This window comes from Strongylocentrotus purpuratus, unplaced genomic scaffold, assembly GCF_000002235.5.
Source record: "Strongylocentrotus purpuratus isolate Spur 01 unplaced genomic scaffold, Spur_5.0 spur5_scaffold_7, whole genome shotgun sequence".
Classification (NCBI taxonomy): domain Eukaryota; kingdom Metazoa; phylum Echinodermata; class Echinoidea; order Camarodonta; family Strongylocentrotidae; genus Strongylocentrotus; species Strongylocentrotus purpuratus.
The window spans coordinates 26,782,832-26,804,638 of record NW_022145613.1 but is presented as its reverse complement, the minus strand read 5'-3'; the positions used below and the strand labels follow the sequence as shown (position 1 = coordinate 26,804,638).

At 37.7% G+C, this 21,807-nt stretch overlaps 1 protein-coding gene across 3 annotated transcripts; it reads left to right on the top strand.

The window, feature by feature from the left end:
- The first annotated feature begins 1,487 nt into the window (after positions 1 to 1,487).
- LOC593379 (replication factor C subunit 1) lies at positions 1,488 to 21,213 on the top strand. 3 transcript variants are annotated; one of them, XM_030974432.1, is made up of 20 exons: positions 1,488 to 1,613; positions 2,934 to 3,120; positions 3,839 to 4,023; positions 4,939 to 5,062; positions 6,032 to 6,186; positions 7,213 to 7,476; positions 8,046 to 8,225; positions 8,742 to 8,858; positions 9,349 to 9,697; positions 11,091 to 11,188; positions 12,032 to 12,247; positions 13,318 to 13,455; positions 13,971 to 14,066; positions 14,462 to 14,560; positions 15,293 to 15,444; positions 15,990 to 16,107; positions 17,306 to 17,451; positions 18,059 to 18,272; positions 19,487 to 19,696; positions 20,149 to 21,213. In XM_030974432.1, the coding sequence occupies exons 1-20, from the start codon at positions 1,605 to 1,607 to the stop codon at positions 20,275 to 20,277; spliced, it is 3,186 nt and encodes a 1,061-aa protein (XP_030830292.1). In that variant the 5' UTR covers positions 1,488 to 1,604; the 3' UTR covers positions 20,278 to 21,213. The 3 variants fall into 3 exon arrangements, with proteins under 3 accessions (XP_030830292.1, XP_030830291.1, XP_030830290.1); XM_030974431.1 differs by having other exon boundaries at positions 3,839 to 4,029; positions 9,352 to 9,697; positions 20,149 to 21,212; XM_030974430.1 differs by having other exon boundaries at positions 3,839 to 4,029; positions 20,149 to 21,211.
- Positions 21,214 to 21,807: the final 594 nt, after the last annotated feature.

Below are 21,807 nucleotides of genomic sequence, written 5' to 3'. Positions count from 1 at the left end.
AATCGAGTTCAACGCGATTCAATTCCTTTTTGGTGAGAGGGCAAAAAAACTCTTCCATTTTTTTTTTATATTGTTGCAGGTCAAGGGTGGGCACAATTGTTTCCAAAGCAATGCCTATTCATTTTATTCGCGAGCGAGTGTAGCGAGCGAGAAAAATGAATTAGTCTCTTTTAGTAACATTTGGTACATACATTGTGTGTTATTGTTGCCATGATTGCAGGTCGGGGCCCGTCGGGGCAGGCACAATTGTATTCTAGGCAATGCTAATCCTTTTCTTTTTTCAGGGGGACGAGCAAGTGAAAACATTTAATACAAAATAGGATAGCAAGCAGTTCGCGCCAGTGAAGAGTTTCGAATTTGTTATATCACTTATATTTACCTATTTTCATTTGTCTTAATTTTTCAGGGCCGTATGCGGAATATTTTTCTGGTGGGGGAGGGGGAAAAATGCGTTAAAAGTTTTCGAAGAATCTCAAAAGCAAAAGGAGTGAAGGGAGTTCAAGCGACCGAACTAGTCATGAGGGTACTTTTGCATTTTCAAAAGTAGAATTGAAGGATTTGGTATAGGCCTACACTACATTTTCAGGAAAAAAACTGTACGTTTTCAAAATATCTGGGGTCAACTGCCACCCCCCCCCCCCTGGTGCGTACGGCCATGGTCTTTATTTTTTAAATCTCCCCATTTTTTTTCCTTTCCTTTTCTTTTCCCTTTTTCTTCCTTTTCTCTTCTTCTTCCTTTTTTCTTTCCTTTTCCTTTTTTTCCTTTTTTCTCTTTCTTTCCTTTTTTCTTCCCTTTTCCTTTTTTCTTTTTCTTTCCTTTCCTTTCTTTTCTTTACTTTCCCTTTTTCTTTTTTTCCCCTGGAGCCCGTTAGGGGGGGCACTCTGCCCCCCTGCCCCCCCCCCCCCCATAGGTACGCCAGTGCTTGCGCCCTCTATTATAGCAAGCAGTGCCTACTCGGTGACCATTGGTTCCCCGGTCATGGTCCCCTTTGTCTTGTGTTAATTAAGAGCTGATTTGATGAGATAACCACATGTCAGTGACCATGCAGGGAGGTCTAATCCCTCCTGGCAAAACTAGTGCAGATAGACTTTGAAGGGTAATCCAATCCCTTCAATAATAAGTTCATTGCATGAAAGCAGAAAAAAATAAGATATACAGAATGAAAAAAAAGTTTGACATAAATCGGACCACTAATTAGAAAGTTATGAATGTTTTAAATAAGAGACCATTAAATCTATGCGAATTTGGGAATCATTTGATGATTAATGCATTTAGACTTCTATATTCCATATAAACAAACAAACTACACATTCTTTTCCTAAAAAAACATTTAAAAAAAAAACTTTTAAAATAAAAAACCGACAGTAGATTTGGGGTCGGTCGAAAAAAAAGGCATATCACGTTATAGACTGAGCGGTCAGGTGGTCAGTTTAGGCTGTCCCCATGCAATCCTACAACTTACAAGCTTTTACGTGAAAGCACGTAATATAGAGTGCAGTGGGCCGGGGCACAGCGAACGCTACTTCAACGCGCGGGCGCGAATGACAACAACATGGTTATTTGACTGGCGACGCGACGGCTTCATTAGAACAGCTGATTAATCATGTCTATGGTAAAGATATAGCTTTTTATAGATATTTAGAAGTTTGAGTATAAATATAACAGTGAGAACCATCTGAGAGAAGTTCTATCTAATTCTTTAACATCTTCTAAATTTAAAAACAAGTTATTTGCAACCTCTTCATTGACACTGCACTGACACTGTGACAGTCTCAGTTGACATTGCATTGCAAATGAATGAATGAATGAATGAGCATGATGGTGATGGTTCGTGATTATGCAATTGATATGTGCATAATGTATAATACTAGGGTCTGATATACTATTTCTATGGCTATTCATTGTTTAAAATGACATTGCCATTTACAAGGCATTGACTTGCCCTTTTTACTATTTTTTAATGTGAATAGATCTAGGCCCTAGACCCTAGAATCTAGGTCTAGAATCTATATTGACAGAGATAATGAGAGAGGAACAAGACAAGATGTTTGGTTTTGCAGAAAACTGAGTCTGATACAAGATTATCGGGCGTAATGTACTGCAAGCATGTAACAGACTTACATACTTGCAATACATTACACGTAAATCAAACTGACCACAGTTGCAATGAAATGCCCTTTCGAATGATACCATTTGCAGCATTCACACAGAAAATCATGAATAGACTAGATCTAGCTAAACCAAGTGCACTAGGCCTATAGGGCATCTCAAAGCCGGATTTTGAAAATCTCTCAAGGGGGTGGGGGGGGGGGGGCACTTGAAACAATATTTTTACACCCTGTATAATTCTGTTAATGTCGAAAGGCCATTTGTGCCACAAAATGTGTCATGACGTGATATTCTTTTAACTAAATCCCATTTGTTTTGCATTTAGTGCTTGTGAGCCTTTTTTAGGGCGATCCCTTCCTTTAATCCGGACACTTGAAACACTATTTTTACATCCTGCATAATTCTGTTAGTATCGAAGGCCATTTGTGCCACAACATGTGTCATGACGTGTTCTTCTTTTCACTAAATCCCATTTGTTTTGCATTTCGTGCTTGTGAGCCTATTTTAGGGCGATCCCTTCCTTTAATCCCGATTCCTTTCCAACTTTTAAGGCAAAATCTCAAGTTTTTCATCAAGGTCACAAAATTCCTTTTTTTCTCGAAATCACTCATGCGTGACCGTCCATGTGCCATTTTGTCTGTCGGCCACTATCCTAGATGCTACAGACCTAGCTCTAACAAATCGCTCTGGATAGTCCGAGATATATACTCTTTCGTCTGCCACATAGAAACCTGAACGTCAATGCATGCATATCGTTCTAATATGCTTGCAGTTCTTGTTAATATCAGTATTTAAAAAAATTCACTATCTCATCTATTTCCAGGACATTAGATCCTTTTTTGGCAGCCCGGGTAAGCCGGCTGCATCCTCCAGTTCAACCAAACACACTAATGGCAAAGGAAAGAGAAAACACGATGAAGATGATGGAGACTTTGCCATGTTCGAGAAGAAGCAGCGCCACTCTGCCAAACCGACGAAGATGAAGAAATCCAACATCATTTATGATTCTGGTAAGTGAAGGTGCTATTTCACAGAAAGAGATGAGTTGGTTTTGTAGTACCCGGGTTCTCTGAAATTTGCAAGACAAAAAAGACACTGCGCAATGCACATAATTCACACCAGATCTGCCAAATATTATGACCGAGGGGTCATAGCAGGATGTAACATCCCCAAGAGCCAATATAGAGACAGCTATGCCTAAAATATTAAAGCAGCAAATTCACAAACAAATCTACAAAGAATTCTTACCTTATCCTTTTCTTAAGTAATGATTGGTTAAAACATCACAGAAAATCTGACACTGTCTCTTAATCTTCGCTGGGAAGTTACCTGAATGTTACGATCATTCAGGAATCACACACACACTGCACAGTATGGATTTTAGCAAAATTTAACTATGCGGCCTGTTACGCGGGGCAACAAGCATCTTTCTTATTGACTATTGACTCATTACAGTGTAACTCCAATTTCGACCAATCAGATGAATAGATTTATGCCATATAAAAGAGAGGTGTATAATACATATTGGAATTATATATAAAAGAAAAGTTTAGAGGAGAAACTGGCTTAAACTTTCTCTGATGGAAAGGATGTAGATCAGATCTTCAGATCCTGTATTAACCAATGTTTTGTACTAGATCTACATAAATAAATTGATAATACATGTATTATCATATACTTCTTCATCATTTACGTTGTTTTGCTACTTATCTTTATTGATCTACATAGACTCAGACTCAGATGATCCCAAATCCAAGAAGACCAAGACCCTTGTGAAGCAGACCGAGTCCAAGACCAGTAAGGGACCAACCAAGCTGCCTCAGCCGACGCCAGAGAAGAAGAAAGCCACCTCGGCGATTGATTTCTTTGGGAACTCTCCGGTACAGAGGTCTGTGAAGAAACCTGCTAGAAAGGTACAGGTTAGTATTAAAGCTCATGCACGTTCAGAGTATGTCTGCCTGCATGCACAAATAGCTAAGGACATGTTGTTTTTACAAAGAGAGCTGTAAAGAGAAGGTTACATCTGGGAAAGGTGAAAAATAATTTATGAGCTTTTTCATTCTTTTAATGTTTAATAGTGTGGAGGAATATCATAGAAAAAAATGTCCCTTGAAAAGTATGGCTCTTCTAATGCTTTCATATATGAAATATGACAAGAAATATCTAAAAGGTTTGGTTCAACTTTCATTTCCCAGTCGCTTCAGACAATCACATGACCAGAATTGAACTTTTATCTTGACAACTTCGAATTTCTCTATATATGAGTAATATTCGAAGCTGATATTTTGAATGCAGTATAATAGTAATAAATAAAAACAGCCTTTGTTATGCACCATCGATCTAGTAAAATATTCTGAGACGCAGAGGGATAGAATTCGAATGAGTTACATAGAGAAATGATAACAAATATGCATAGATGTATGGTATGGTATGGTATGGTATGGTATTTTATTCCATTCTTCATTAAAAAAAACATATCCAATACATACAGAGTATTAAAAAAAAAAATTCAACATATAATTGAATAAAATAACATGCAAACATATGACTTTAGATTCTTTTATAATATACTGACCTTAAGCCAACGCTCTGGGAGCATGATATTCTTTGTGGTGATTTGCCCCCTTTAATGCCTCCCTCACAATCACATGACCAGAATTGAACTTTTATTTTTAAACTTGGAATTTCTCTGTACCGTATGGAGTAATATTTGAAGCTGATATTTTGCATGCATTGAACTGACCTCAAGCCAACGCTCCGGGAGCATAATATTCTATTTTGTTATTTGCCCCCTTCAATGACTCCCTCATTTGCATCTCTACCCCCAGCCGCTCACCAATGGAGGAGCCAAGAAACCTCGGCTGGAGATGGAGGAGCATGATGATGAGGATTTCCAAGCCACCCTTCGCATGATGGACCAAGATGAGTCACCTCCAAAAGAAGACAAACCAGGTGAATGAACAAAAATAAATAAAAGAAACAACTCCAGTAACTTAAAACCAATCAATATTTGAATATTGGATTTACATACATGCCAACTGTTCAGATTAAAGAGGAACATTCCTCTTTTTGGGAGAAGATAGTTATCATTTTAATGCAGGTGTTCCTCTTCGTGTACAAATTTGTCTGTAGTATTGAATAGGAGAGTTAGGATTGTTCCTCTTTTTTTTGAAAATAGCATAATTTGTACAGATTTCTGATTTTCAAATGTTGGCATGTATGGATTTAGGATATAACAGCAAGGCTAAGAATTCTCTCAATACATAAGCATGTGTTATTTGTTTATTGGCCGTACTGTGCTTAGGGTGTTCCTGTTCATTGTGAAAACCTGTCTCCTGAAGAGGAAGTTGAAAAGAAATCGCATGTGCTGCCAATCTGAGAAAATCAATGCTGAATGCTCATAAGCATAAATTATTTATTAATTGCATCATCAGTGTATGAAATACATTTTCCACATAGACTTCAGAGACCAATTGTGTAGTCACGCATGTAGTCCTTGCTGTCATGTCATATTTTGTAGACCGGCAGTTAACCAGATATTCTGGTTAGAAAGTTAATTAGTCTACGCATCAATGCTGTGAGATAGGACTACCGTCATCCAGCGCGCAGAGACTTGGGTGGAAAGCGCTTTATAAGCACCGTTATAATAATTATTATTATTATTATTATTATCCATTACCTAATCACACAGCCAGCTGTAGCTGACTTTCTCAGTATCTGAAGTAAATTGAACATTAAAGATTTGTTCACATATGGTGCCAAAATCTTGATATTTTTTTTTAGTGTAAATGAAAGGCAAGTGGGGATGATAGAAAGTACATTTTGCTGTGTCCAATTTCAATTCCAATTTCTGGTGTAGCCAAAGATAAATGACTCACAAGAAAATTGACCTTCCGATTTTATATCCATCGTCTTGTACAGCTAAGGGCAAAGGACTTGCGAGCAAATTGGCAGCCAAGGTGAAGGCGGGTAGCCTTGTTCCGGACACACCGGACAGAGAGAAGCAGAAGGAGAGGTCTAGATATACGGAACCTACCATCCAGGATACCCCTTCAGGCAGCAGACAACAGAGTAGAGTGAGTCATATTAACTTTAATTCAATTTCAATTTATTTATGTTTCCAACAAAACATTACAAATCAACTATAAACATTTACAACAATATAGGAATACATATTGGAAACAGAGGGGTCCACTAAACAGCAATGCCTTACAAAATCTTGAGATTTACAGAGTACATTGTAACCTGTATATAAAGACCATTCAATGGAGACAGGAAAAGTAGTCTTTATAGACAGGGGGTCTTTATGTACAGGTTCCCTTATCATATGTTTTAATAATAAAACCACTTTCAAAGGAAACAGAAAATGTGGTCTTTATAGACATGTGGTCTTTATGTACAAGTGGTCACTAAAGCAGGTTTGACTGTTTATTAAAATCATAAGGGTCAGTTATATGTGTGTGTAAGGGAATGCAATATGAATAAGGCTTGAACCAGGGGCCTGTGTTTTAGAGGATCTAAGTTTAGTCTATTCTCACAGGAACACATCACGAGGGATGTACAATGTAAGAGAGGATCCGAAATACGAAGCATGTTAGGTTTGAGGCTGAATACAATATTATCTAGCTTAACTTTTAGTATCATTTGGCTGTTCTCTGTTTATGGTGGTCTTCTTTTTACAGGTTGTTCCAGTAAGTTACTGTATCATATATGAGTTATGTTTAACCAGTAGTATACTGAACTCGACATAGCTTGAGCTCGAGTTTACAGAGGATACATCATACAATTACTATTTGTCTCCAACAGGTTGATCTGTTAAAATTACAATATTGTTGAAACGTTAAAGCCCCACTGCACTACTTATAGCTTCTTGCGCCCTCTATATAGCAAACAATGCCTAATCGGTGCCTTTTGGTCCCCCATGATCCTCTTTTTCTTATGTTAATTGAGAGCTGATTTCATGAGATAACCACCTGTCAGTGGCCTTGCAGGGAGTCTAATCCCCCCCTGGCAAAACTGGTACAGACAGCCTGTAAAGAAAGCTGTAGAATTATCCAAACCTTCATGTTACAACATTTTTGAATTGATATTTGGGAATACAGATTTCAACAAAAGAAGATGAGAAAGAAAGTCCAACAAAGAGAGTGACCCGATCCACCCCCACCAAGCCCCCACCAGCCAAACGTGCACCCATAAAGTCCACCACCAAGGCCAAACTAGAGATCACATCCCCTCCCAGGAAGAAGGAAGAGGCTGTGACCAGCCCCCCTGGTGGGGAGGGGGAGAAGAGGAGGGGTAGTGCAGGCTATAAGAGCTACTTGAATCGGGAAGGGCCAAGATCATTGGGCTCGAGAGAAGAACCAAAGGTGGGTAGAAGTGTGTTGTTGTTGTGTGTTTTTTTTGGGGGGGGGTGTTTTCAGAAAAAGACTTTCTGTTTATAGAAGGTTTTGGCATGGGCATGCCTACTCATAATACTCCGTCAAGCATGTTTTGGGAAACCTTGACACCACCCACAGAAACTATTAATCTTAATTATTGTCTTAACTTGAGTCTTACAGTATGCTAAATAGAAGGCATTGGAAGACACACTTTTAATCATGTTTGTATATCCCACATATTTGAAACCAGTAATTAATATGAATTTGAAAGATTTGTTGGCTGAGTGTGTTTTCATGTAAGTGGTTTAGAGAAAGGAAGTATGAATATGATGTTGGTTAAAAAAAAAAATCATGAATTGAATCTCAATACAGTTGGTGGTAAGTAAAAGAAATACGATATTTGGACAATCATGAAAACTAACCTAAAATCTTTGTGCTAGCTTGTTGTCAAATTAATAAGAAGAGAAGAATGATAAGGAGATGAGTAGAAGTATGAATTTATCTCAGGTGGATATATGAAAGACAGCAAAACATCTTTCCATATTTTATTTTCCTAGGGTGCTGATGGCTGTCTGTCTGGTTTAACCTTCGTGCTCACTGGAGTTATAGAGTACTTTGACAAAGATCAGATCAAGACAATGGTTGAGCAGCACGGCGGTCGACTCACTACTAGCGTCAGCAAAAAGACATCGCATCTTGTGATTGGTCGAGAACCTGGCGAGTCTAAAGTGGCAAAGGTCAGTGAAACAAGACACACACAATGATTTAGTATTCTAACAATAGTATTTGATAAATATGTTATCATGGAAGTGTAGGCATACTTTAAAGGCATTGTTTAACAATGTTTAATCTGACATAAATGGCCCTACCTGTTATCAGTGTCGTGGTATGGTGTAATATTGAAGCCCTAACAAATTTTGCTTCAAAATGATCATAAAGTGCCTCAAAAAAGTAAAAATCTTTGAGTGACTGGTTTTACCATACTCATCTTCCCCAATAGACTGTAGTGTTATAACAACCGTTAAATAAAATATCTTTATAATCAGACAGGTGATTGACTTGTAAAAGTCATGGGATTCCTGACTGACCTAAAGGTTTATAATTATGATTGCAGCATGAGCTAAATCCAGGATTTCGTTTCAGAATCTGAAGCAATGTTACCGAGTCACTAGCAGAAAATTATATATTTTTTATTGAGAATTAATATCATCTATTAAACTAGCCATGTTCTTTATCTCTTTCTCTTACAACAGGCACAAGAGTTTAGAATCAAACAGATCCAGGAGGAAGAACTCTATGAAATGATAGAAACCAGACCAGGGAAAGGAGGGTCAAAGGCCAAAGGTCAAGCACCTCAGCAGCAGGCGAAGGTAAGACAATGGCATACCTTTCTAATTGACACATCTTTCTTTGTACCCATGTCTGTTTTTATCTTTCTCCCTTTCCATTTGAGAATCACATGTATACATTTCACTATAACAAAACAGAGCATGCAAAATGTGCAGATGTATGCCTTTGATAAATAAATAAGTTTAGGTGAACACTGCATTAACACCATAACTTTAGCATTCCATTCTTATTTTGAGGCTAAATTTATTGAAGAATTGAGTGAAGCTGTATAACACATGCACACTAAGGTAATCATAACCCTAAACCTAACCTTAAGCCTAATTGCAACCTTGAGTCCTTGATGAAATAAAGCCTGGAGTAGTTGTTGGGAGGACATGCCAGACCATCTTGAATGTACGCATGTATACCATATTTTGCTTAAGCATCCAACTTTTTTAAAGGTACATATTATCATCTACGAGACATTAGTTATGCTTTCTGTTGTTCCTGTTGTTCATTCATGTTTGACAAAAGCATGAGGAAACAAAGCCGGAGAGGACAATATCAAAACCAGACACACCAAGTATGAAACCAATCCCATCCTCAAAAGATACAGCAATAAAGAAGGAACCGTCATCTCTCCCATCATCATCATCATCATCATCGAATGTCAGTCAATCAGGTCAAAGTTCAAAGCCTGCACCAGGGAGAGGCCAGTCTGCAGCAGGGGGAGGCCAAAGCCTGATGTGGGTGGATAAGTATAAACCAGTCAGCACAAAGAACATCATCGGGCAGCAGGGAGATAAGAGCAACGCCAAGAAACTACTCAACTGGCTCAGGAGGTGGAACGACAACAACTACGGGAGCAACAAAGAAAAAGGTGGAGTATTCGTGAATGTACTCAAAGAGTTTTATGGAAAATAGGAAGGAAAAATTGTGTATTCATGTACCAACAACAATTACGAGATCAACAAAGAAAAAGGTGGAGTATTCGTGAATGTAATCATAAGAGTTTTATGAGAAAATAAGAAGGGAAAATTGTGTATTCATCAACCGACAACAATTACGGGATCAACAAAGAAAAAGGTAGAGTATTCGTGAATGTACTCAAAGAGTTTTAATGAGAAAATAAGAAGGAAAAATGGCATATTCATCAACCTATTTCCTTCACAAACACACTTAAAACCTTGCTTTTTTGAAAAATGCATACCGTAACTTTTTTTGTTTAATCAAGTCATGTTTAAAAGGGGCAAGTTTAACCCTATGTTAACTGGGGAAGGGGGGGGGGGGATTTGACCCCCCCCCCCCCTGTAGAAATTTTGTGACTTCTCCGAAACCGCGGCAGATATAAAAATTTCCTTTCATGACTTTTTTCTTTTGAGTCTTATGCATCTTTTAAAACAATTTTTTTCGAAAATCGGACGTATAGTTACAAAGTCAAGTGACCTTTTGTCTTCGCATGTCAGCCCGAAAATCGCTTATTTTTGTGATTTGTGTACAAAACATATGGAAATGTAATTTTTTCTAAAAAGAGATAAAACATTGGTTATTTAGTCTTGTTTAGAGTTTAGGTGTTTGTTTTGGGGTCAAAATAGTTGAATTGTAGTTATAAATGAAATTAAACAACAAAAACAGCAAAAACAATAAAATACATAAGTTAAAAAGCAATGAAATACATAAGAAATTATCAAAACAAGAGATAACATAAGGAATAACCTGGCTCTTCCAATTTTTTACTGTTGTATTATTATTCCAAATGGTCTAACAAATATATGTAGTGAAAAAGAATGCTTAAATATTAATAATGTTTGATTTATGGGCAAAAATGTGAATTTTATGACCTTATTTGCATAAATTACCATAAATATGCAAATGAGTGAATTTTTCAAAAAATTGAAAATTACCATAGTATTCTATACACTTCACTTGACATGTATGCAAATTTTCGCGGCGATTAGCAGTGAAACGGATCAAATTGACCCCCCCCCCCCCCCAGTAAAAACCCGGTCTGAAATAGCCCAGTTAAAATAGGGATAAGTCAGATAACTCATTTTTTGATTATATCTAAGATGCCACTATTGTTGTAATATTGTGTGCATACTATTTGTCTTAGCCTACATTCCTATTTTTTGTCTGCTGAGATCAAAAGGATGATATTGCATTGGTTAAAAAAAAAATTGATTGACATCCTTCTGGTTCCTACGAGATGATGATATGATCTATAGCATCGCAACCCTGCATCAAGATAATTAAAAATCGCTTTTGTTTCACAGCTAAATTCAACAGGGATGCGGGTTTTGCATTCAGAGCAGCTCTCCTCTCTGGGCCCCCTGGTGTAGGCAAGACAACAACAGCCACTCTGGTTTGCCAGGTTAGTAGGAAGCAACGACGGTGAAACCTGTCTGTTCAGACCACCCAAGGGAGACAAGAAAAGTGGTCTTTATAGTCAGGTGGTCTTTTATGTACAGGTGCCTATAGTACATGTTACAATGAGAAACGATTTTAAAGGGAAATATGTGGTCTTTGTAGAAAAGTGTTCTCTAAAGCAGGTTTGACTGTTCATGTTCATGTATTTAAGAGCACAATTTGTCTGTTATGTGAACTTGTAGATGAATTTCTATATCTTTTCCTTTCAAATTTCCATACATGTGTGTATCCAAATACATATAAACAGTACAAAAGTTATGGATTAAATGTCGCTGTAATTGGTTACTGCATAGGAACAAGTAGGAGGGTAGGAATATAAGTATTATGGCAAAATTCTATCTTTGTTTCTTTGATGGCAACATTCCTTTATGTATATCGATTGAATTCATTCTATACTGCGTATTAAATATGTTGTATTAATCCTGCACACTCCCAACTCAAGAGTGCAAAGTTATTGTAAGTATTATCACAAACTGAATTATTGGAAGATATCTTAGAATATTTTGCTGTCAACATTTCTTCAGCCCCATGTTGGCCTGTAAGACACGTGAAATCTTTACTAAAGACTTTTTCAATTTTTTTTTTGAATGTTTTGTTGTTGTTGTGAATATCACAATCAGATGAGATTTGTTTTTATTATGGTAGTTGGGGAAGAATTTCAAGGTAAAATTTGATTCTTAGCCTGGAATCCTCGCGAATTAAACTGTTCCAAAATGTTTTTCTTCTAAGGTGGTTCTGGGACCACAGATACCATACTGTGACTATAGCTTTATTTCTTATCGCACAGGAACTTGGCTTTTCCTTCATTGAACAAAATGCAAGTGATTCTAGAGGGAAAAAGAGCCTGCAGGGTGGTATTGCAGAATCGCTCGACAACCAATCTATTGCCGACATGTTCAAGAAGGGCTGTGGAAAGAAGACTTCAGAAGAGGGTCACAAGCATTGTCTGATTATGGACGAAGTGGATGGTGTAGCAGGGAATGAAGATAGAGGAGGAATTCAGGTAGGATTACGATTGATGGGAAAGATCTATGTGTAGAAGAACAAAGTGTTTGCTAGCAGGGAAAGAAATATGTGGGACCAGGGTATGATTACGATTGACAGGAGATATCTATGTGTAGAACTACAAAGTTTTTGATAGCAGGGAAAGGAATATGTGGGACCAGGGTATGATTACGATTGACAGAAGATATCTATGTGTAGAATTCCAAGTTTTTGATAACAGGGAAAGGAATATGTGGGACCAGGGTATGATTACGAATGACAGAAGATATCTATGTGTAGAACTACAACATTTTTGATAACAGGGAAAGGAATATGTGGGACCAGGGTATGATTACGAATGACAGAAGATATCTATGTGTAGAACTACAACGTTTTTGATAACAGGGAAAGGGATATGTGGGACCAGGGTATGATTACAATTGACAGGAAAGATTTATGTGTAGAACTACAAAGTTTTTGATAGCAGGGAAAGGAATATGTGGGACTAAAGTATTGAATGTTGGACATGGAGATTTGTAGATGGGACTAGGGGTTTCTAGTGACAAAAAGACAACAGACAAGAGTTACAAGCATTGTCTGATCATGGAGGATGTCCATTATGGTGTTGCAGGAAATCCAGGTTTGATCATGATTTTCAGGAAGGATGTGTATGTGGGACTATAGGTACTTAAGGGCATGAGAGTGTAGAGGTCAAGGCGTCTGAGAATAGAAGCATTATTTATCATGGGTAAAGTTGAGGACCTCTGCATCATGTGACATGAAATGAAGTGTGATCTGGACATTAAAGTGTTTCTTATTTACAGGGAAGATAGTATTATGGCCTTAAGGTTTTGATATTGTCTGTTGTGAACCATAATGGTGTAAACTATGTGTCATAATATAAGTCATGGCCCTTCTGGCTTTCAGCAAATGAAATTATTGTACATACATGTTGGCCTTGGATTTAGTGATTTGTGAAGTATCAGAATTTTATTCTAATCACTCCCCTTTTTTTTGGTACTCCACCCATAATAATGAGAAAAATATAATACATCTTTGATGAAAAAAACCTCTGATTTGCACCTACAGGAGCTCATCCAGATGATCAAGACTACGAGAACACCAATCATCTGTATCTGCAATGATCGAAGTCATCCCAAGATCAGATCTCTAGTAAACTACTGCTTTGATCTGAGATTCCAAAGACCAAGGGTTCCTCAGATAAAGGTAAGTAGGAAGAGGAGGAGGATGGTGGTGGTGGTGATGATGATGATGATGATGATGACGACGACGACGACGGGGTATGGTGATGATTTTGATGATGTTAGTGATGCTGGTGATGATGAATGTGACGATTAGATTATTATATTAGAAGTATGATGATGATGATAATGACAATGTGAATGATATGGTGATGATTTAGATGAGGAAACTAAGTTGAAAGAAACACCTTGATTGTCTATTGACATTATCATCACTTTCATGACTACCATAATGTAACTCAAGTCTAAAGGATGACAATTTAATTTGGAGAAATAAATGAATTGATTTACAATTTCCTTGATTATTATTTTGTTTTTTCTGCGTATCATGTGTTTCAATAAAGTAAAGAACACAAGTGTATGCATACTGCATTTTCATGTGTAAATATTCTTACGATGTATTCGTATTGAAATTATCTTTGGAGAAGAATACATTAATAACAAAGTATTTCCATACTTTGTCATTGCTTTGTCTAACAGTCTGCCATGATGTCCATCGCTTACAAAGAAGGTCTGACCGTTCCTCCTGCCGCTCTAGACGGCATGATCATGGCTGCTAACCAGGATGTCAGACAGGTTAGATTGAACTCTCACCTTTCACCTTTGACCCTTTTATTTTTTTCCAAAGCAAGAATTTTTTTTTTGCTGCTGGAATCTGTTATATTGATATATTTAATCTTCTTTTTTTTTGTTATCTTCATTTTATGAATTTATAAATGATAACAATTTGTAATCTATGATTTAGAGTATCAGTTTGATCTCAAGTTTTGTATCGTTTTAAATTCACAGTCACTGCGAAAGAAGTATAGCAAGATGAGCAAATATCAATGGATAGTTTTATACATCCCTGAATAAATTTTCTTTTTAATATTTCAACAAAGTTATCCATGTGCCTTAAATTTTTCAAATACCAGTCCAAGTAGAAAAAGTGTTTAGACCTATTTTTTACCTCTTTACTGCATTTTCTCCAGGTTTTGCACAACCTGAGTATGTGGAGTGCAGGTCAGAAGAAGATGAACGCTGAACAGATGAACACAGATGCAAGGAATGCAAAGAAAGATCTAAAACTGGTGAGTACAAGAGGAAGAAGAAAAACAAATCTTGTTTTGGTTATCATTTCACATTCTTAAACAAATTGTACATGTTAAGCACTCTTGGCCTGAGAGGAAGTACAGAGCTATACTTTGCTCTCTATCTTGTATCTTTTTCTCCCTCATGTGAAAATATATTCTTCAAGTATTTTAGTAGCTCATTGGACGTTGCCATTTGGTTCTTGACGTTGGCCAAGGATGTGCAAATTACTAATGATACACTGTCTTTTTCCGTGAGGACTTTCTATCCTTATATCTTTCTGTATCTCTAATCCTCAATCTTGTCTGTTTCTTCCTGTCTGTCTGTCACTTTCTCTGTTTCCTTTTGGTCTCCAGCTCTCTGTCTGTCTCTGTCTTCATGTATGTTTGTATGTCTGCCTCTGTCTATCTGTCTGTCTGTGTTTAGATCTGTCTCAGATCCAGTTTCAGTTTATTAAAAAAACACCAGACATGGCAATCATGACGATCAAATATGATCCAAATTAGGACCCCAAAAAGCTATGCTTGTTAGTGAGACCCGTGGGACCTCTCGAACCCGGCAGATCGGCAAAGAGACCAATGTGTTTCAAGTGTCTCTGTCTGTCTGTCTGTCTCTCTCACTCTCTTTCCTTCTCACTGTTTACATATTTCCATCTCCCTTTTGTCCTTTCCTCACCCCTATCTTTGTTCCCCTTATGTCCCACTAATTGATATATCTCCTCTTCCGTGCAGGGCCCTTGGGATGTAGCCAGGCAAGTCTTCTCTTCCAAAGACCTCAAGACGATGAGCTTCAACGATAAGATGGACTTGTTCTTCCACGACTACTCCATTGCAGGGCTCTTTGTGCAAGAGAACTATCTTCATGTCATACCAGATGAAGGAAGGTAAGAAACAGATGAGATGATATTGGAATTTAATTTGTGTAATTATCACAATTCTCAATTTGATCACATGATCATCACCATAGCCACCTTCCTCATCTTCAACATCTTATTTGCCAAAACTGTCATCACCATCTTCATCATCATCATCATTACCGTCACCATCATTATCATCATTATCACCATCATCATCATCATTATCATCACCATCATCACCATCATCATCACCACCACCGTCATCATCATCATCATCACCACCACCATCATCATCATCGCCATCATCATCATCATCACCAACACCACCATCATCTTCATCACCACCACCATCATCATCATCGTCATCCTCATCACCATCATCATCACCACCTCCACTACCACCACCATCACCACAACAACAACCACCACCCACCCCCACTATCATCACCACCATCATTATCATCATTTCAACTTTTTTAAAGATGAGATGTATGCGCATTTCTCTTACACTTGACATTTCCAAGAAGTCATGTTTTGCTGCAATGTCTTCTCTCACTATCACTTCCTTTCAGAGGAGACATCAAAAAGCAATTAGACTTGGTGAGTAAAGCAGCTGACAGCATGTGCCAAAGTGACCTTGTGGAGAAAGCCATCAGGACAAGAAACTGTTGGAGATTGCTACCAACACAGGTATGTCCTATTCGTTTGAGTCATTTTTTCCTTCTTGCTGAGAAAATTTCATGCTAAAACTTTTTGTTGTTTCTGTCTTGTTTCAACTCTCATGAATTCCTCACATATTAGTGTTGTTTTATTTTTATTTTTTTAGTGTGTCTGTGCTGAAACAATTTTAAATTGAAAGTTATTTCCTTTTATAGAATCCTTCATCAAGGAAGAATGATACATCTTGTATTACGAGAAATGGAAGAGATTCTTAGAATTCTGGACAACCAGTAATTTACTTTCATCATGTACTTCAAAAGTGGCCAAGTATAATGCCTTAAAAATCATGAACTACAACACATCATGTTTTACAACTGGTTGCGCATCTGTCAAAAAAGAGAAGTTTTGCAGCATGTATACATTTAGCCGGGTATGGTGGCTCAATGGTTAGAGCGTCCGCCTCATGAACGGGAGGTCGTGGGTTCAATCCCCGGCCGAGTCATACCAAAGACTTATAACAATGGGACCTTCTGCCTTCTAGCTAGGCGCTCAGCATATTGGATTGGAGAAGGGTAATAGTAACATGTTATGTTATGCAGGGCCCGCTGGGAGAGCAGTTTTATAACTGAAGTGGCTACCCTGGGTAAATAAAACGTTATAGCCAGAGTTGTTGACACTGTACTCTTATGAGTGTCGTAAATGGGAATAATTAAATATAATTTGGTGGCCACATCAGTATGAATACTGCGCTTCCTGTAGGCCTTACAATTATTATTACTTGGCATTACCAGGTACGCTTTTTTGATTCACCTGGGTTGAGAGTGACAAACATGTGCTCCCACATCTGTCATAAGTGCTGGTTGTGGAATGTATATGAAAGAAGATTGATAGGCTATTTTCATAATGTAACTGAATTGAATGCATACGTCTTTGGGAAGTGCCTCAATGCAAATCATTTCATTCACCTGTTAAGAATAATTGTATCTCAATAGTCAGAATGCAAACTGTATATATTATGTGTTGTTAGGAATGGGCAATCCATAATGTTTGTCCTACCTAGCAACAAATACTGTATGCACATTTGCATTCTTACTATTGAGATACAATTATTTGTACCAGGTGAATGAAATAATCTGTATCAAAGCACTTCACAAAGACATTTGCATTGAATTTGGTTACATTACAAGATTAGCCTATTGCATTCTAGTACATCTTTCTCTCCTTTTAGGCTGTATTTGCCAGTGTGATCCCAGGCACGACTATGCAAGGCTACATGGGAGGCATGATCAACTTCCCGAGCTGGCTTGGAAAGAACTCGACAAGAGGGAAGAACTTCAGACTCTTACAAGAATTGCAAGTTCACATGAGAAAAAGGTAATAGAATGGAGATATTTCCTTTCTTGAACAAGATCATCAGGATAGCTTAAGTCACTATGCATCAGTTTTACATATTGAAAAACTGGCAGGTAACTTAAGTTTGCCGGTACATATCGGAGGAAGGTGCCTGAACCATAGACATCGAAATTGTCAAAGTTAAATGCCTTGCAGATGTGTCATAGAGCTTATTCCTAATTAACATATTAAAAGACATATTCCTGTCTTAAAAGCCCTTGTAAAGTATTGGTAAGACCCATCCCCCTTCTTACATGAAATACTAAACAGATTAGACATAAAATTAAATTTACATCCTGGATGCAGATTCTTGCATGCTAGAGGCATGTGCTAAACAAATGTACAGCTGTTCATAAATGATGTTGAAAGAGGTCCACTGTAGAAACATTGAATATTTTCATTCATGTCCTTCCAACAGTACATCAGATTTTATTTAAAGCTTTACTTGGGACCAAATCATATCCATCCTTACATGGATGTGTACCTACATTTGAATTACGGCTATTTCAAGATGATGTAGAGAATTCCTTCAATTTTTAAAAAATAAGAAGAAATATTGATGTTTTTCTCTTTCGTGTTCCTCTGACAGCACATCGGCTTCAATTCGAAGCCTGAACCAGGAGTACCTGCCTCGCCTTCGAAAGTTCCTGACGCAACCGATGGTAGAGAGGGAGGCAGACGGGGTGCCGGATACCGTCAACCTGATGCATAGCTATGATCTACTGAGGGAGGACTTTGACAGCTTGTTGGAAGTGACGCAATACTCTGGTTTCAATGCCCCGATGGGCAAAGTGGCTCCTAAGGTAGGCTTGTTAAGGGTTGATGTTGTTTCCAGAATAAGCCAGTTCATAGTTGCAGTCTGAGCATGAGCAGATAAAGGTCATTACAGACCAAATTGTGAAATACATGGAGACAAAATACTGGATACGTGCTCATGAAAGTTATGTAATCACTATTCATCTATGCACAAGCAGTGCACTCCATGATACACAGGTGGAAGTATTCTTTGAAAAGGGGAAACAAAGGCTATTTACGTAGCACCTCCATCACTGTAGGAGTGATTGTTTCAAATTGTACAAAGTGGGACCTCTTCATGTTTTGAAGATCTGTTGATATTCGGTGTCATTTGGGACATGTGCTAACCGTGAACTGGTCTATTGGGCTTACTAGAGGTTGAAGATGGTCGGTAGTTTATTGAAATGCTCAATTGCAAATAATCATTGAAATTGCAGTAACCCCTGTCCATCACGAATCGTTATCAGTCATGATATCATTTCCTATTTGTATGGTATTATACCATTGCGGAGCCATTAATACACCACATTCTTCAGTGGTAGAAAGATCTCCTTCTACACTTATTTTCACCCATCTGCCTGTGGGAAACTTAACATTCTTTTATCACCATTTCACTAACTAATACATTATTAAAAATGAGCCGGATTGGTTAGTCACAGATGGATGTTTGACAGGTTTTTCGAGTCAGAAGGCCAGTAAAATATAGTTGATGAATTGTAGTGAACTGTTTCATGTTTATCTGTGAAGGGTATCACTACGATGTTCAAACTTTAGTTACTGCCAATTTTAAATACTGAAATTAGAATCTGTAAAATTGTCAATGTCACAGGTGGATGAGATAATAGAGTACCAAAGCTGTGACTTCATAAAAATCTATTTTGGGAATTTCCTATAGGAACTCAGTTACTTGTAATGTAATGAACCAGAGCAATATAACACTGAGTTCCCATAGGAAATGGATTTATTCAGATGGTCATATCTCAGCCAATACTTAACATATTCAATTGGTTTTCGACATTTGGACATTATTTTTGATGCTCTTTCGGAAATAATGAAAAAATTTAGAAATTTCAAAAATAGATTTTTGATGACGTCACACTTCACCACTCTATAACACTTTAACAACCAATCAATTAGCACCGTAACAGGCCAGAACATTTGAGTATTTCATTGTTTTCTATCTTGCCTCCTTTAAGATTGTTTTCTCTCTTGCCTCCTTAAGGTAAAAGCTGCCTTCACCAGACTGTACAACAAGGAGGCACATGCGACCCCCTACGCGGTGGACGCGGGGGGTAAGAAGAAGAAAGGAAAGGGCGGAGGAGGGGCGGCAGGGGTAGAAGATGGTCTCATGAAAGTGGAAGGAGAGGAGGACGAAGGAACACAACAGGATGAAGAAGGTAGCGACGAGGATGATGACGTCAGTGCATTGAGGGTAAGCACTTACACAATTGATTTCTTCTCCGCCGACGTTTGTGATGTGTTTGTTTAGTTGTGCTCAGACCTGAATGTGTTGCTTGGAAGGGATTTTCCCACCACAATTAAGTTAACAGTACCATTATGTTTAATAGCTCCCCCTATTTCCCACTAGTGAGAGTTGAGGGGTAGTGGGGGTTAGAGGCTATTTGATGATTTAAAAATGTACTTATTTCAATATTATTTTCTAATTTACTGATTATGTAGATTATAACAGAGTAAGAAGTGACTGAAAACAAGAACTCATACAGATTTTGAAATCAAAGTATTCTAGGGCTATTTTAAGGTGTTCTCATTGAGGCACACATTTTTTTTTTCTGTAACGCTCTTAAGGTGATCATTATTGCTTTAGATTTTAATGCACTGCATTCAAAGTATTTCTCCACTACTCCCTCTCTTTTTGCATCACAGGCCAAGCCAAAAGCTGCAGGGGCCAAAGGTCGCGGCGGAGGGTCAAAGGGCAAAGCTCCTGCCAAAGGGAAAGCCCCAGTCAAAGGGAAAGCACCAGCCAAGGGGAAAGGAAGAGGCAGATCAAAGTGAAACGATTTTCACTGCAAATTTAATAAAGAGACTTTAATATGCTGATAGACCTAAGCTGTATAATGTATAATAGTGCCTTCCGATTGGAGAAACAACTTTCTGTGCTTGGAATGCCACATATTTTTCTGAATACGGACGAGAATGAAGCATGCATCGTGAACTGAAGGTCAAAGGTGAAAGGAGGATAATACTAAACCTTCAAGGTACACAGATTGGCGAGAGAAGAAACTATTAAAACTTCATCTTCTTCACTTTGGCCCATGATCTTGATCACAGAATCGTTTTCCTTAGCTAATTTTCTGTCTTGAAAAAGTGAAGTTTGTGATATGCCACTAACAAGTCTTGTCTTGTTTCTGTCATCTTACATACATGTATAATAGCAAGCTAGAACGTATGAGGAGAGCGATTGGAGGAGGTATTACATATGTGATGTATGCTAAGCTATCAGTAGACGGCCATTATTCGCACAAATACGCTCAAATAACTCTTTCAGACTTCTTCCTTTCTTATTTTTACGGAGCGTCATTGTTGCCCCGTATTTTAGTCAGTAAGAAAATTCATGGTTCGGCTATTTTACGCTTATTTTCATTAGTTGGTCAGATAATTTGACTGTAAGGTCCTTCTTTGCAAATAATGTGGTTAATCACCTACAAAAAAAAAAGCTGCAGCAAAACAAAATCAAGGGGAGGTTAAAAAGGATGTTTGCATGCAGCAACAAATGCCTCGAGGCGTACTAGAGTTACAAGATATGGAAGTGTGAACCACGCTCCACTTATTATATTTGAATTTACTTTTAACTGCAGTAGTTTTTATAGGCAGTGTATTGCATCATGCATGAATGAGGGTTAAATTGTTATCTTTACCCATATCTGGTGTAAGTATACAGACCTCTGCCTCTCCTCACTATGCAGGGAGGTGGGCAGCTAATCAAATTCCACCATTTCAGGAGCTAAGTTGAACTTATCTCTAATCTGGACTTAACAATTATGAAAAGCCGTTGGCATCTATGAAAAGATTTTGTAAAAGTTATTTTAGAAGGCATAAAATGTTGATTCAAATCATTCATATTTTCTATTTTTTTATGAAGGAGATTTCATTTTAAGGCTACAAATGACTCTCCATAATGTTTTAGTCTAAATTAGACTTAAGTTCGACTTTGGATCTTTGTGAAACACCCCCATATATGTAAATGACTCCAGTAGGACCTCATTATATGAAGGTTGCTATTATTAAACAATCTCTTGGTATAGATCAAGGTCCAGTCCCAGCTCTTAGCATTCAACTGTGTTTTCAGAGTAACAATAGTATTATTTTGTGTGTGTGTGTGCCAAAGTGTACTTTATGAATACAAGGTTCCTCTGTATAAAAAAGAAAATCAACACTTGAAAACTTAACATTTTCATCCATTGCCTTCCAAAGTCTTCCTGTTTTATGTCGGTCTCTCTCCACTTTTTCTCATTCCTTCTACATCTAAAATATGTCCTGACAGCTGTAAAGAACTTGTCTAATTGGTTGGAACATAATGTGTGA

Excerpts from the sequence above, each read along its gene's own strand:
- LOC593379 (XM_030974430.1), top strand. Across the intron at positions 15,445-15,989 it reads GTCATACCAGATGAAGGAAG|AGGAGACATCAAAAAGCAAT; the intron begins GTAAGAAACAGA and ends ACTTCCTTTCAG. Across the intron at positions 16,108-17,305 it reads GGAGATTGCTACCAACACAG|GCTGTATTTGCCAGTGTGAT; the intron begins GTATGTCCTATT and ends CTCTCCTTTTAG.